The sequence below is a fragment of the Eleginops maclovinus genome, chromosome 3, assembly GCF_036324505.1.
Source record: "Eleginops maclovinus isolate JMC-PN-2008 ecotype Puerto Natales chromosome 3, JC_Emac_rtc_rv5, whole genome shotgun sequence".
Classification (NCBI taxonomy): domain Eukaryota; kingdom Metazoa; phylum Chordata; class Actinopteri; order Perciformes; family Eleginopidae; genus Eleginops; species Eleginops maclovinus.
The window spans coordinates 22,562,528-22,578,806 of record NC_086351.1 but is presented as its reverse complement, the minus strand read 5'-3'; the positions used below and the strand labels follow the sequence as shown (position 1 = coordinate 22,578,806).

Below are 16,279 nucleotides of genomic sequence, written 5' to 3'. Positions count from 1 at the left end.
TCATTAAAAAGTATACTCAAGTAACTATATAAATGTCATCAGCAAAATGAACTTGAAGTGAAATATACACTTAAGTTAAAAGTTCTATTAAGGGACCGTCGTTTAGCTCACTTTGTAGACTGTGTTTTAGAGCTAGTAGAGCTGTTTCAAATCTATCTTTACAACAAAGGCACTGGTTGCCAAAAAAATGGGAAAAGTTGTATTAATGGCAAATGTATTTGTTGTTGAAAATGCTAATGTATAATAGAGATATATGTGAAGTACTCGAGTAGAGTACTACTTACTTTCACCACTGATCATAGAAGGAATTTATGAAAGAAACGGTGAAGAGGTCCACAGCATACTGCACTCACAGTACAGTTTGTAAAATATGGAGAACACCGTACATGAACCCCTTCAGCTCATAGCTGCACAATGATACAGAATTTTGCCTTGTTGGAAAACTGTATAGGAGTGCATTTTTATATGTTTGCCGCCATCTGGTGCCCAAAATAAAACAACAACATTGGCAGGTCAAAACAAATTGAGACAAATTTGCCTTCTGTCAGAGGATTGAACAAAGTAAAAAACAACATGATTTGTTGAAGCGTGAAAGACTTAGTTCCTATAACAAAAACTACTCACTCACTTACAACCAGAAAGTCAATGCAGAACACAGCAATATTCAAGTAACCACAACACAAGGAGCTAAAGAGGGAAGAATCTGATTGGCCACAGGGCTAACAAGTACAATCATAACAGATAATGGAGATATTTAAAATTGGACTCCCTGATAAGCTATCCAAAACTTAACTTACTTAACTAACAATATATCTTTCTGACACATCTAGAATTAGAGAGAGCTCATGTGTTTATCGTCGCAACTTAAAATCAGTTGCTGTCTAGAGAAAATGATTTAGGCAATTAGGCAAATATGCAAAGAAACAAAATATCGATATATAATGTGTTTTACATCCTTGTTTTAATGCTTGCAATCATGAAAAAAGGCAGCAACTGCTTTCTGTTGTGCCACTCCCCATTTGCCCAAATGTGGGCTCCATTCCTTCCATACAAACTCCATTCTACAAGCTCCAAAGATGTAGTCAGAGCTCCCTTAATCGCCCTGTGGATCCTCAGGCGCGAGGTGTCGCCTTCCTGCAGTGTCTCCTGTGGTTCCCTCGAGTTGCCCTCTCAGATACCTTCACAACGGAGTTGGTCAACAGCAAGACTTGCGATGGCCCTGCTCGCCTTGGCTTTCTCCAATTCCATCTTTTGAAGTCTTTCACCACAACCCATTCGCTGCCTGGATCGTGTGTGTAAATCCTATCAATGGCACCATTTAAAATTGCTTTTACCTGTTAGTGTTTGGATCTTAACAAGCTGAAAAGATGAATTGCAGAAATCCAACATACTGTCATCAAATTTCTTTCTTCAAGCAATTTAAATGGCTCTTTAAACGATTCTTGTATTTGTTGCTCTCCCTATAATAACTTCAAATGACTAAGACTATAACTTACCTTTCCTTCTCAGTCTCTACTAGACTTAGACAGGGTGCTGACTAAATTAGTTCCTGTCTCATCACAATACTATGTTTAGCTTAACTTTAAACTGTCATCATTCCTCTCCACACTTCCTAACCCCAGGTACTCTTATATCTGTTAAAAGCCCAATTTACTAAATTGTTTTCATTATCACAGTTCAACTCTCTGGTATTACCACTCTGGAATGATATCTCTCTCAGTAGCCCTTGACCATTTGACTACTGCTTCTGAGTGTGCCCTGCTCTGTGTGTGACAAACTCTCTTACAAGGAAACATCAAAGTGCAAAACTCACACCCTACCAAGAACAATTGGGATACCCCCCTTGGGCAGATTGCTTCCTTTCCCCCTGTTTTCCTGTATTATCATAAATCTCTCCCTCAGATATGCAAATCATATGTACCCAGGATACCACTTTGTTAAAAGTTACATTTCATTAGGATTACACTTTATTAAGCTTTAATACCATATTGCCATTTACAAAAGCATGTACAAGCTAAAAAATACCAAACACTTACGGAATACCCTAAAAAACCCTAAACCTAAGCCTAACTACTGAATGATCTCCAATCATTAACTAATCAGTCCAAACACAGATATAAAAAAGGAAAGATACAAGACGTTAGCAGCAGATCCTTTAAGACCTGTAAGTTGTGAGGTGGGGCCTCCATGGACCGGACTTGTTTGTCCAGCACATCCTACAGATGTTGGTTTGATTGAGAGTCCAAGTCACCTTGAATTCGTTTTCGTGTTCCTCAAACCATTCCTGAACCATTTCTGCAGTGTCGCATTATCCTGCTGAAAGAGGCCACTGCCTTTAGGGATTACTGTCTCCGTGAAGGGGGCAGAATGGGCACCCTCCGGTCTGGGGCTATACGCAGCCCCATACGCAACAAACTGTTTCAGCAATTTGAGCTACAGCAGCTCTTCTGTTGGATCGGACCACAGCTTTCCCTCCCCACGTACATCAATGTGCCTTGGCTGCCTATGACCCTGTCACCGGTCCACTGGTTTTCCTTTCTTGGACCAGTTTTGGAGATGCTCTGACTCAGTCGTCTAGCCATTACAATTTGGCACTTGTCCAAGTCGCTCACATCCTTATCCTTGCCCATTTTTCCTGCTTCCGACACATCAACTTTGAGGACAAAGACATGTGCCATTCTGATGAGATATTCTCTGTTTTTCGCTTCACCTCAGTGGTCAGTGGTCATAATGTTATTGATTGGTGTATTTTTAGAATGTTTCACCATTACGATTTGAATCATCAATGGATGAAGGACAGCTGCTCTTGATTGTTGCTTTGGCAGTGTGCTGGATAAGTTGTGGGTTATGTGGAACTGGTTTAGGGTCTTATGCTGCACGTGTCTTTCAATATCACATTGTATTTATAGACCCTGTATGAGCTGCTTCCTCTCAGCGATGCTATAACCAACAGCCTGTGACCAACCCAACAGTTTATTATTAATCTATTATATGAGCAGACTTTGTCACTAGACAAGAAAACACAATCAAACATCAACAGGCCATCAATAAATCAATACATATACACCAGATAAGGAGTGGAATGAGATTATTTGTTAGTTATAAACACCACAAGAAATACAACTAATCCCATAATTTCTCAATATTTGTTCCAACAAGCTCAAATATAAACATGAGTTATTTAACTGGAAGCAGCTTACTTCTCGATAACACACACAGAAGTAAATAAAGATGAAGCTCCTGATAAGCTCGGCTGCAGGAGGGCTCTGTTTTTACACACAGAGGGTTGTTTATCCCTGAGGTGGCACAGTGTAAAGTACGACCCAAATTGGTAGCGTCACATTCAGTCATGTAAATTCACAGGTGTAGCACTCAACCGGAAAACAACAAGTGGTCAAGGTACAGTAGTAGTGAATGTTATGAGAGCTTTATTGGGAAGTAGTAGTGTGAAATCAGTGGCATATGGCCATAGTTTACATAGAAACATTGTTTTGGCCCACATCTCAGTTGAATATGTAAAGCAAAGCATCAGCCATCACCGGAGAGTTTCCTCAACAAAATATATCCCCCTGTCTGTTAAAGAGGCCCTGTTATTGATCAACTGGTAACATGCAACATGGACGTAGTACAAACATTAACCATAGGACATATAAGGCTAATTATCAGGCTCATATGTGTATTTAATGCCTCTACTGTGACATGTCTCCATGCTTTAATGTTCAAAAAGGTCAAAAAAATGAACAAAAAATGAACACAGGGATTTTAAGACTATAAGATTATCAAGACCATTCACATGCACAAAAACCTATATAACTCACTACAGGAAAGGGAAAACCCCAAGAAGTCTAATTGGGCCCCTTTAAGTGTTTTTCTTTTGAGCTGTGTATAGTCATCTTTTTTCTACACTCTTCTACTATGTTATAATTACTTTTGTAATACATGTTATTGTCCATTAAATTGATGTTAATTGTGTTTGGATTGTATTATCTTGTATTGCAGGTTTGCACAGAAGACCTTATATAAAGAAATAAAGTTCAAGTTTATGTTACTGAATGGCCTGTTTATTTGTGCATGTTTGTGTTTGTTTGTGTGTGTGGTTCAGAGCTGATGGCTCAACACATAAGCGCACCATGTATTGTGACTGTGAATAGGGCTTTATGGCAGTGCAGGATTAGCATGAGAATGGTGTGTGGGTGCTGGAAGGCTGGTGCTTAGATCTGTCCCTGCTGCTCATGCTCTCTCCCCTCCGCCCTCCGCTCCTCCACATTCCGCTGGCTCGGCTCAAACTCTCCACCTTTCCTCACCTCCGACCCTCCTTGTTCTCATATCCTCCCCTGGCAGAAGCTGGTGACAACATGCAGAATGAGCACACCTTCCTGTACTTTGCATATGGCAGCAACCTGCTGAAGGAGCGGCTCCAGCTAAAGAACCCCTCTGCAGCAGTTCACTGTGTGGCCAGGCTCAAGGTACAGTTTGATCACAGGAGCACCTATAGCCCCGGAAAAAATTAAGAGACCACTCCAAATGTTTCTTAAATCTCTACATGCATGGCAGCCATTCCAGTGTCTGTTGAATTGGAACACAGAGAAATGTTGTCAGTAATTTATAAAATACAATGAAAAAAAAAAAATCGTTTAACTCAAAGACATGTCTATAAATAGTAAAACAGGAGAAACTGATGCTGCAGTGGTCTCATAATTTTTTCCGGAGTTGTATGTTCCCTCCCCATAAGAGCTGTACACACAACTTGTCTCTGTTTCAGAACTATAGGCTGATGTTTGGGAACTATAAAGGCCTTGCCAGTGACCGCTGGCATGGAGGTGTGGCCACCATAGAGCACAGCCCAGGGGACAAGGTGTGGGGTGTGGTGTGGAGGATGAGCATGTCTGATCTGGAGTCTCTAGACAGGTGTATTCTTCATTTGAACATTTCTTCAATGGCCTCACCAGGATTTCTTGAATGTTTTCCTCTGAAACTGACATGTACCATGTGTGTGTTTCTATGCGGTCTCAGTCAAGAGAATGTGACGTTAGGTGCCTACAGTCCTGTGGAGCTGTCAGTGAAGACAAAACAGCAGGAGATCAACTGTCGTACTTACATAATGAACAGCTGTGTGTACGCCCCCCCGTCACCACAGTACATGCAGGTAAGACTGCTTTCACTGCTTGTCAGCTCGTATCAAATCACTGTAATGCTGGAGCAATGATTCTTGACAGGCAGTTGCGAGTGTCAAACAATTTCTTCAACCTTACATTTTACTGGCAACATACCTTTAAAACCCTTACAGACCCTCAGATTTGCTGTTTTGAGTGCATCACAAAATTTGCCAAAATGCAATATAAACACACGGATGGTGCACTCTGAAACATTAAAAGAGCAATGCTGGACACTATAGCACTCCATAGGGTCACTTCATAGCTCAGTTGTTAGAGCTAGCGGCCCATAAGTTCAACTGTATAGGCAATGTCCACACAGCATGTAACAATAAAGGCACACTCCCTTGCCATAACAATTCCTCACTTCACATGTGGCATCTTCCCTATGTGACAGAAGTTTAAAGTCATGTGTTTTCATCTGTGTTTATGCGTGTTCACAGTGCACAACATGCAGTTTACTAAGGGAAGTATCTGAGTTAAGACAAAGCTTTGGTGTGAGTCCTTTTCTCAATACATTCTGACTAGCCTGACTTAAGCTCATGCCCATTGCTTCTTATTGAAAATGTTAAAAGGCTAAGAAATATCAAGTTTAAAAAGACCTAAAACAGCTGGTTACTGGCAAACATGACTAAACAGTGTTGCATTGTTTGAAGTGGAAGAGAGAACATGGGACGAGGAAGGTGTTGTGAAGTCCTGTACGGCTAATTTTGTGAAATTGGGGGTTAATTTTAAAACATGATTAATTGATTTGATACTAAGTTAGTAACAATTTAAATATGGCAACGGTTTAAGCTGTTTCTGGATGGAGCTAGTTTATCTACTTTAAATACAGTTAAGTAGATGAGTCCAGTGTTTCCCAAACTGGGGTTCAAGTCCCTTTTAAGGTTCACAAGATATTTTTTAGGGAACATGAGATTATTGATGGGAGAGTATAGAAAAATAACAGACTAATACTCAACACAATTCTTTTCTTTATAAATCATTGTTCTTCTGTGTGAGTATTTGATCATTTGACCTTTTGGGTCGACAACAATTCTTTAAATGTCTCTTTGGTGGAACTACTGAGAACGTATTGACTGAAACATGGCATTACTTAAAAACATATATAGTATAATGCATAAGTTTAGTATATGTTGCTGCCCTTAAACGGATCTTTTGAGCTTTTGGTTTTGACAAAATGTCACCTCCTGTGGTTGGGCTATTTTTCTTGGGTTACTTAATAGCAGTGCTTTGAATTAACTAAGTGTGGCAAGATTCAGGTCAGGGGGCATCATCACCTTTGCACTACTTTCTCTCCATGAAGCTTTTGGAATAAGTCTGCTCATCTGACTATGTGATCAACAGATCCATACAGTCAACACCCCTGCTCTGCAATGCTACGTTTGACAGATCGGACAAATGTGAGCTTGAACAACAGACTGTTCTTCTGCACATGTTAGAGCTCCAAACATGCCTGAGAGAAAAGGAGCCTGTAAATACAATGATGTTAAAAAATTGTTATCAAACAATGTTGCAATAATTAAATGTATTGGCAGAGTGAATGTTCCCACCAAAAAATGTTTGGGATGTGAATTGTGGGTGAACATTTTAGAGCTCCAAACATGCCCGAGAGAAAAGCAGCATGCAGACTGGAAAAGCATGCCTCTGTGGTCAAAGCCTTGTCATCTGTAGAGTTTATGCAAGAGTCATGTTCACCGTAGCTCTGTAATGCTGGGCCTTGTCACTGTGTAAGCTAGATGATCACATAGCTGATACACAAAGAACAAACCAGTGCCAAGTACAGTACAGAGGTGGATGAAAAAAAGTTGTGTAATGCATCACATCTTGTGTATTTATAGTGGGCAGGGTTGGGAGGACCACTTCAAAATGGTATGTTGTTGCAATTAGTAAATCATCAGTAACCAAGTAGCACAATATAAAAGTAATGTAACTTGATTACTTTCCGTTACTTTAGGATATCTCAATATCAAATACACTAAACATAAATACATACATACATATCAAGCATACACAGTAGTTGATTTATTAACAGACTTCTGGAATTGCCAAATTGACCAATCAGAATGGAGTATTCAACAGTATTAATACTATAAAATGAGATGTGGACTTGGAAAATGAATAATTAAGTATTTTAAGAGCTGAACTGCAAGATAAGCTGTGGATTCCACTAAGCAACATCACCAGAGATGCTGTTTCTCTGTTCTTTGCAGTGACATATATTAGCCCTGATCTGCCACCATTAAATGGAATGACATATATCTTGAAATCCAATAGCTTCATTACGTACTGTATGTCTGGCAGAAACTAGCCACTTTGTGATTAAGCTCAAACATAAACCGTAAACCGATATTAATTATAGCACTTCCTGTACTGAAGTCTACATATTCAGCCTCTGCTGTATGGACACAGGTAGGATTAATTACTGCATGAATTAAACCAGATTTAATTGGCGATCACATGGCGAGCACCAGACCATCAGAATGTATAAATGATCAACACAAAGAATTACCAAAGAATAAACAAGTAAATAATAAGCCTTTTTCATTCAGACCATGATCACTCATAATGAAAGTTATTACACAGCACAGCCATGGTCTGTCACTTCACCAATAAAGTCAAGCAGGTTACTTTAAAGTGCATTAAGTCAGCTACAACCTTCCTCCAGTCCCCAGTAATCCTAAAGCTCTAACTGGGAATGGCTGTCATAGTGATAGGTAAACATTTACATGGCAAAGTAAAAGTCCTGCATTCACATGTTTACTTCAAGTGAAGGGAGAAAAGAGAGGCATCATCAGTCGAATGTACTTCATTTCTGTTTAAGGTGAAAATCATCCACCATCTTCTAAAATAGGATCAGGAACAAAAAGTAACTGTTGTCCTAATCTTAAACACACCCTGCCTCCAAGCCTTTTTTCTAGGAGTATTTCCAGGCAGTAGCTACTTTGAAAATGTTTGTGAAGGCAGCCCCAGGAAACACCCCATCTGATCCAACTCAACACATTTGACACTTGAGTTTTAAAAAATCCACGATGCATGATCTGAGAACACAGGGTTATTCGGCTGTACGGACAGTCAATATCTTTGGTTTCATCCACCGCAGGTGATCGTGATGGGAGCAGAGCAGAACAGCTTGCCAAAGGACTACCAGGAGAAGCTGAGAGCCATCAAGACCAACATGTACGAGGGTCCTCTACCCATGATGGCTGAACTGGAGCAAGTCAGAAGAGGAGCCAAAGAGAGGGCCAACCATCGCTCTGATGCTTGATAATCCATCAGAATCCAGATCCACTGTGAACTATGGGAACGTCTGTGTAAACCCTGTAGCTGACCTCATACTGTAGCAGAACAACTTCATATTGAATCAACACCTATTGGCCAGCCGGGTCTCTGAGTATCAACTACTTACATTTAGCATTAATCTACAGATGATAATAACATTTGTTTTTTGACGGCATATACAGGTGCAATTTACACCTACATATCAACATAGCGAGTACAGTACTTTAAAAAATATATATATTTCAATGCTACTTTCTTGCATGTAACACCGCTTTGAGTCATGGACAACATAAATATTCCCTTTACCATATTGATGGTACTGCAGTTAAAGGGTGATGCAGAATGATGTGTCACTTCTTCTCCACCATACCAATCTATGATATTTTGAAATTCAAAATCAGTGGCTATTATTCGTCTTAAAGGAAAGAATACAGTAATATTTGTTGTGCTAGGTGTCCCTTGTCACCTCACCAACTGTAACATTATTGGAAACATTATTAAAAAAAAGTTTTGTCAACAGAGACTTAACTTCTTCATTTTCTTTCATTTAAAAGACAAGATGATGAAAAACAAAACCCTGCTTGTTAGGGAAAACAGTTCATATCCTGATTACGTAATCCTGTCCTTCACGTGTTTCCCGCTTATGACTGCTGTGGCTCTGACAGCTGAATGTCCCTTGTTTCAGGATGGAAGGTTTGCTGGACTTCTCCCCTCCTCTTGCAGCTCAGGAGATGTACTACACTTGCAAATGCATTTTGTAAACACAATGTATAGCGTTCATTTCTTAGCTCCAAAGCAATCCAGGATAAATTGGGTAGCCATTATGCAAACAGGACTCCTACAGCTCTGGAGGTACAGTTTGATCACAGGAGCATCTACAGCCCTGGAAAAAATTAAGAGACTACTCCAAAATGTTTTTACATCTTTATCTCTATATCTATGGCAGCCTTCCAGTGTTTGTTGAACTTCAACACAGAGAAAATTGTCAGTAGTTCATAGAACACAATAATAATAAAAAATAATAATTTAACTGAGAGACAAATCTATAAATAATAAAACAAGAGGAAGTGATAATGCGGAAGTGGTCTCTTAATTTTTTCCACCACTGTATAACGCTGCCTCTTAATTTTTAACATTTAAAGTGAAATGGCAAATATTGGACTTATTACAGTAAACCAGCATTGAAGTAACCTGTAGGTCCCAGTGGGGAACCGTCCTCCTCAGCCCCCCTCTGCCAGGCATGCTGCTCTGTAGCATTCCCCCTCCAGAAAGAATCCATTCACTTCACACAGTTTGTTTTCCAGGTCTCTGAACCACCCAAGCAGATGTGTGACGGAATCCCAAATAAACATAGCATCTGCAACAGAGGGACGTATCTAGGACACAACGCTGTCCTGACTGTGGGGAACAAGGCAAAACAGATTCTTCTGTGCAGCTGCAGCTGGCGGTCATAGCATCACATGGACTCCAGCAGTGCACAATGGACACTCCCAACAGGTTCCTACCATAGAGCAGGACCAACAGCTTACTTCAATGCGGGTTTACTGTAATAAGTTCACTATTTGCTACTTGATTCTAAATGTTTATCAAATAAGCCAAGAGGCGGCATTATAACATTCGTGTTTGCATAATGTCTACCCATTCCTTTGAAGCTGAGACGTCTACAAGATGCATTAAGTACATGAACAGAGAAGGATGTTTGTGAGGATTGGAAAAGATATCAGTTCAGCATCAGATGTGGGAGAATGTTATGAAGAGACAGGGATAAAGCTTGTCCCCACTGCCGCCTCGTCTGGTGTAATCTTAACAACGAAACTATAGTAACCCCACTTTGAGTGTTACCATGAGTTCTCATGTTTACTATTAGCCCTGATCTGCCACCATTAAATGGAATTTTTTAATTCTTAAGGTACACACCATGTTCACAGGCTGCAGTGTGTACCATGCATATACGGTTTGCCAAAAGGTAAAGCAAAATGTATAATGCTGATGCAAGGTTAGCTAGCTAGATTTAGAAACAGACTACGTAAACAGGCGCAACAAGATGACTGAAGTGGAACTTAGAAAAATATTATGGTTTGAGTTTAAATGTAAACTTTGCTAAAGTAAGGTTACCTTTAAAGTCACTGCATGTGTACTTGATTATGACTGGACAATCGTGATCCTGTTAAAAACGACTCTTGGTTGGTAAACAAACAAACAGCAATCTGTTTTCCAGAACATTTGAGACTCATTTCACCTGCTGTTGGGAGACTTGGGAAGTGTCTTAATGTTGGCGTGCTCAGTAATATATTGTGTTTTTATTTGTTCAAAGAGGTCATATTGTGCTTTTGGGGATTTTTTCTTTCCTGTCGTGGCTTATATAGGTTTGTGTGCATGTAAATGGTCTACAAAGGCTAAAATACCTGTGTTCCGTCTAGAGGGAGTTTCTCTCCACACACTACTTATCTCAGAACATAGTGACATCAGTATGTAACACTTGCGCTTCTATTGGTTAGCGCTCCAACACATTGTATGTGACATACTAAGGAGCGCATCGTTTCCGACGCATCGCTAAGTGGTTGACCAATCACATCAGAGCCAGCCAATCAGAGTCTGGTTTCAGACAGAGGGTGTAAAGAGGTGCTGCAGCACAGGCAGTATGAGAAAAATAAAGAGCTTTCTGAACATTAAAGCATGGAGACATGTCCCAGGAGAGGAATTAAACACAATGATGAACTTGAAAATGAACAGGATACATCTTTTTTACAGTTATTGTAACATTGTTATCCTGCTGAAAATCCTTATTTAAAATGTTCTTTTACCAGGAATGTGATGACTTTTTCTGTATCCTTATTATGAAATTCCATTGCACATATTTGTTCATCCAAAAGGCCTGTAAATAATAAAGTAGGTAACCTTGCCCTTATTTTCTATAAGCAAACATGTTAGGATGTTAGTGTTTAATCTCTGCCTTCGGTTTTGGGCACCTGCTCCTCCCAGTAATTATGTGAAGGGGTTTGACTGTCAAGATATGTTTGTTCCAACTTGAATCAAACAGCGGGAGCCGTCTGTTGCACGAAGACTCTGTCAGGAGAGATTTTTGGAACCCAGACTAATGGAATTCTTTTAGAGCTTGTTTCTTTTGTGCTTATTCAATGGACGAGAGACGGGGCTTGAACTTTAAAGTTGAGTTTAAGAAGGAGAAGTGCTTTTCAAATGGTGAAGCAATTACACACAGACATTTTTGTCATCACTTCATGAAACAAACAAAACAGGGATCCTGTCATGTCACACAGACTATACTGTCCTAAACGTTAAGCCTGTTAGCCCCCAACATGCACTGAAAACATGGTCTGCTGTTGGCTGGACTCAACAACAGTTAAGTGGGACACAGCAGGAAACCACACGTGGATCATTACACAAGGGACCTGCATGCAAGTGTTTTACAGTTTGCTTTGTCGTAGTCTCTTTATTAGAGAGACTATTCAATGAAAGTGGGGTTTGTGGATTATCCACAGCAACCTGGACATGTTGAGCTTTTCAAGTTGCTTTAGGTGATATTTACATCAATATTCTGGTGGTGGAGGCAGATAAAAATGCATAGCAATATATGGAAATGAAGAGAAAGTGAGAATGTCTTTTTTATTTTATTTAGAACCTTTACTATTTAATTTTAAGCAAATCACAAAGACATTCATCCATGCGGTGGACTCAGGTTCGAATCCAGGCTGAGACCCTTTACTGCATGCCATCCCCTCTGTCTCCCCATTTCTCAACTGTCATTATATTAAAGGCACTGGTTGCCCTAAATTCTTTAAAAAACATGTCATGGTTACTAGCCATACAAATGGGTTGCTACCAATACTTTTGATCTCTGGAGGCAGGACATTTTAGCCATTTACCAAAGAACAACTTTGAGAGGCATAACAGGGTCCAACCTCCCATGATGTGTTTGTGTTTTTTATGCTTAAATGAGTTGTGTTTGAAGATAACTGCCTTTGATTGAATATTATTATTGCAACAAGAACTATTATGTGATGACTTGTATAGATTTGAGATGAATACATTTCAATACTCAAAAACTTAGAATACAATGAATTTGCCAAACTATTACAGCTAAAGTGAATGTAAGATAACTGGCTTCTTTGATTATTTTAGATAATTGGTTGAATTAAGATTGTATGGAGCCAGTAGTAAAGGTAAAATACTACCCACTATGTCTAGAAGCAGGTGTCCCTGACCTACACATTGCACTTTAAATGGAGCCTGTAAATACAATAATGTAAAAAAATAGTTATCAAACAATGTTGCAATAATTAAATGTATTGGCGGAGTGAATGTTCCCACAAAAAAAAATGTTTGGATGTGAATTGTGGGTGAACATTTTAGAGCTCCAAACATGCCTGAGAGGAAAGCAGCATGCAGACTGGAAAAGCATGCCTCTGTGGTCAAAGCCTTGTCATCTGTAGAGTTTATGCAAGAGTCATGTTCACCGTAGCTCTGTAATGCTGAGCCTTGTCACTGTGTAAGCTAGATGATCACATAGCTGACATCTTGCAGGAGTTTGATTAAAACCGGTACAAATGCATTTTTATAAGAACTTGTCGGTTCAACCTACATTAAAAGTAATTGCAATCCCGGAGTCACAGCCACAGGGAGCCAAAGCAACAAGTGTACAAAGACTACATATGTTTATATCAGACTTTATGATACATTTCCACAAGAGCTACTCAGAGTTTAAAAGTAGTATGAGGCAAGATACAATTTCAAAACAGGTAATACAGTAAGGTGTCTCTGAAGGAAATGGTGAGGCTAATGAGGCTATATAATTGACCTTTGGTACACTAAGGGTTGGCAGCGGAGTTACAGTACCATATAATGCTGGCCTTGCAATATTATTAACGATCAATTATTAATCGGCAAAAGTTATTCTATTTGTTTTACGGTGGCCAACCAGTGAAAACATGCTATATCGGCCAAAAACACTTCCAATAGCAGAAACGCGCTGCAGTTTAAAAAATGATGTAAATACAAAAAAATAACAAATGTGCCAAAAAACATCTTCACCAACACTCGCAGCGTTTACTAAAAGCGCTGCGGAATTGAAACGCTGCTTTAAAATACAGTGCAATTAAAGTATGCTGCAAGAAGCTCCAAACACAACAGAAACGGGGACACTAAAAAGTGATGCACAGAGATGGGACCGGAGCGCTTCTTGACGTTCAGGGATTATCAGGTTGGCTAATTGTCACTGTCGCAGAGTTACTGAGAAACTGACTGTTTCATAATTGTAAGTGTTTTGTCAGTATATTTGAATTGACTAGGTTAACTACTTTAGCTAGCTAGCTAACAGCAGATCTGCAATAATGTCAGAAGGAATCATATGATCACTGTTAAAATGAGCCAATAAAACTATTAGATTTAAGTTTCCAGTGACAGTTTCCAGTTTCAGAGGTGCAGAGGTTTCTTCATTTTAATGTGTTTTGATACGATTGAGTATTTCTATTTGCATCAATTGTGAAACTGCAGAGCGTTTCTCCAAATGGAAATTGTAGCGCATTTGCACCTGTCGGCCACCATATTTTTGAGCTATAAAACATTTAAGAGCAACTCTTGAGCAATATATATACAGTATACCAGTAATTGCATTTAAATGAACTCAACTACAATTTAACATTATAAAAGTCAGTTATCAGTTAAACATTCACAAAGTTATCTTCAGTGTCCTTCCTCACAGATTTGACTGACAGAGTACACAATACAAAAAAATAAACATACTACTAAAATTTAAAAAAAGGCATAATAAATTAGAATACACAATAATAAAATAACCACAACCCTAAATGCAACTAAATTACCTGGGGATATAGTAGCAGTTTTTTAATTGAATGAGTACATGTTTCAGGGTGATTGCAAGGGTTATAAAATGAAAAGAGAAACTATGCCCGTGTATTTTCATTTCACACTACTTTATACTCAATACATTTTGGAGGTCAATTTTGTACTTTTTATAGATTTATTTACTAGCTATTATGAATTCAGATTTTGACGCAAAATACTTTGAAAAATAACTTTTAAAATACATTTATTTAGAGACGGAATCATCCAACCTTATTTTTAATTAACTAAAAGCATAAGTAAGTGAACAGAAAACTTAGTGGCGGCATCTTGCTAAGACGTTGTTGTGCTTTTGCTTTAAAATATTTTTCAATATTTTGACTTTTTCTGCAATGAGTACCTTAACTCTTAATACTGTCACAGTTCTATACATTTTAAGTTGTTTGCATGAATAACTCTCCTGTCATTTCAGGTTCTCCCTTCCCCCAGACGCTTGCCATCAGCTCATTCCCCTCACATGGTCTCACCAGCCCTTCTCCTCACCTGCTACTCATTCCCTATACACAGTGGGGAGAACAAGTATTTGATACACTGCAGATTTTGCAGGTTTTCCCACTTACAAAGCATGTAGAGGTCTGTAATTTTTATCATAGGTACTCTTCAACTGTGAGAGACAGAATCTAAAACTAAAATCCAGAAAATCATATTGTATGCTTTTTAAGTAATTAGTTTGCATTTTACATAAGTATTTGATACATCAGAAAAACAGAACTTAATATTTGGTACAGAAACCTTTGTTTGCAAATACAGAGATCAAACACTTCCTGTAGTTCTTGACCAGGTTTGCACACACTGCAGCAGGGATTTTGGCCCACTCCTCCATACAGATCTTCTCCAGATCCTTCAGGTTTCGGGGCTGTCGCTGGGCAATACGGACTTTCAGCTCCCTCCAAAGATTTTCTATTGGATTCAGGTCTGGAGACTGGCTAGGCCACTCCAGGACCTTGAGATGCTTCTTACGGAGCCACTCCTAAGTTGCCCTGGCGGTGTGTTTTGGGTCGTTGTCATGCTGGAAGACCCAGCCACGACCCATCTTCAATGCTCTTACTGAGGGAAGGAGGTTGTTGGCCAAGATCTCGCGATACATAGCCCCATCGATCCTCCCCTCAATACGGTGCAGCCCTCCTGTCCCCTTTGCAGAAAAGCATCCCCAAAGAATGATGTTTCCACCTCCATGCTTCACGGTTGGGATGGTGTTCTTGGGGTGGTATTCATCCTTGTTCTTCCTCCAAACACGGCGAGTGGAGTTTAGACCAAAAAGCTCTATTTTTGTCTCATCAGACCACATGACCTTCTCCCATTGCTCCTCTGGATCATCCAGACATTGGCAATCTTGAGACGGGCCAGGACATACGCTGGCTTGAGCAGGGGGACCTTGCGTGCGCTGCAGGATTTTAATCCATGACGGCGTAGTGTAAATCTAATGGTTTACTTTGAAACTGTGGTCCCAGCTCTCTTCAGGTCATTGACCAGGTCCTGCCGTGTATTTCTGGGCTGATCCCTCACCTTCCTCATGATCATTGATGCCCCACGAGGTGAGATCTTGCATGGAGCCCCAGACCGAGGAAGATTGACCGTCATCTTGAACTTCTTCCATTTTCTAATAATTGCGCCAACAGTTGTTGTGTTCTCACCGAGCTGCTTGCCTATTGTCCTGTAGCCCATCCCAGCCTTGTGCAGGTCTACAATTTTATCCCTGATGTCCTTACACAGCTCTCTGGTCTTGGCCATTGTGGAGAGGTTGGAGTCTGTTGGATTGAGTGTGTGGAGAGGTGTGTTTTATACAGGTAACGAGTTCAAACAGGTGCAGTTAATAATGAGTGCAGAACAGGAGGGCTTCTTAAAGAAAAACCTACAGGTCTTTGAGAGCCGGAATTCTTACTGGTTGGTAGGTGATCAAATATGTATGTCATGCAATAAAAAGCAAATTAATTATTCAAAAATCATACAATGTGATTTTCTGG

The 16,279-nt window shown here is 39.7% G+C and overlaps 1 protein-coding gene across 1 annotated transcript; it reads left to right on the top strand.

Moving 5' to 3' along the window:
* The first annotated feature begins 4,216 nt into the window (after positions 1-4,216).
* On the top strand, positions 4,217-8,937 carry ggctb (gamma-glutamylcyclotransferase b). Its single transcript, XM_063879657.1, has 4 exons — positions 4,217-4,466; positions 4,763-4,908; positions 5,014-5,146; positions 8,257-8,937. The coding sequence occupies exons 1-4, from the start codon at positions 4,233-4,235 to the stop codon at positions 8,419-8,421; spliced, it is 678 nt and encodes a 225-aa protein (XP_063735727.1). The 5' UTR covers positions 4,217-4,232; the 3' UTR covers positions 8,422-8,937.
* The last annotated feature ends 7,342 nt before the right edge of the window (positions 8,938-16,279 follow it).

Coding starts and splice junctions, on each gene's coding strand:
- ggctb (XM_063879657.1), top strand. CDS start 4,233: ATGCTCTCTCCCCTCCGCCCTCCGCTCCTCCACATTCCGCTGGCTCGG. Junction 4,467..4,762: donor ACTGTGTGGCCAGGCTCAAG/GTACAGTTTGAT, acceptor TCTCTGTTTCAG/AACTATAGGCTGATGTTTGG. Junction 4,909..5,013: donor GATCTGGAGTCTCTAGACAG/GTGTATTCTTCA, acceptor ATGCGGTCTCAG/TCAAGAGAATGTGACGTTAG.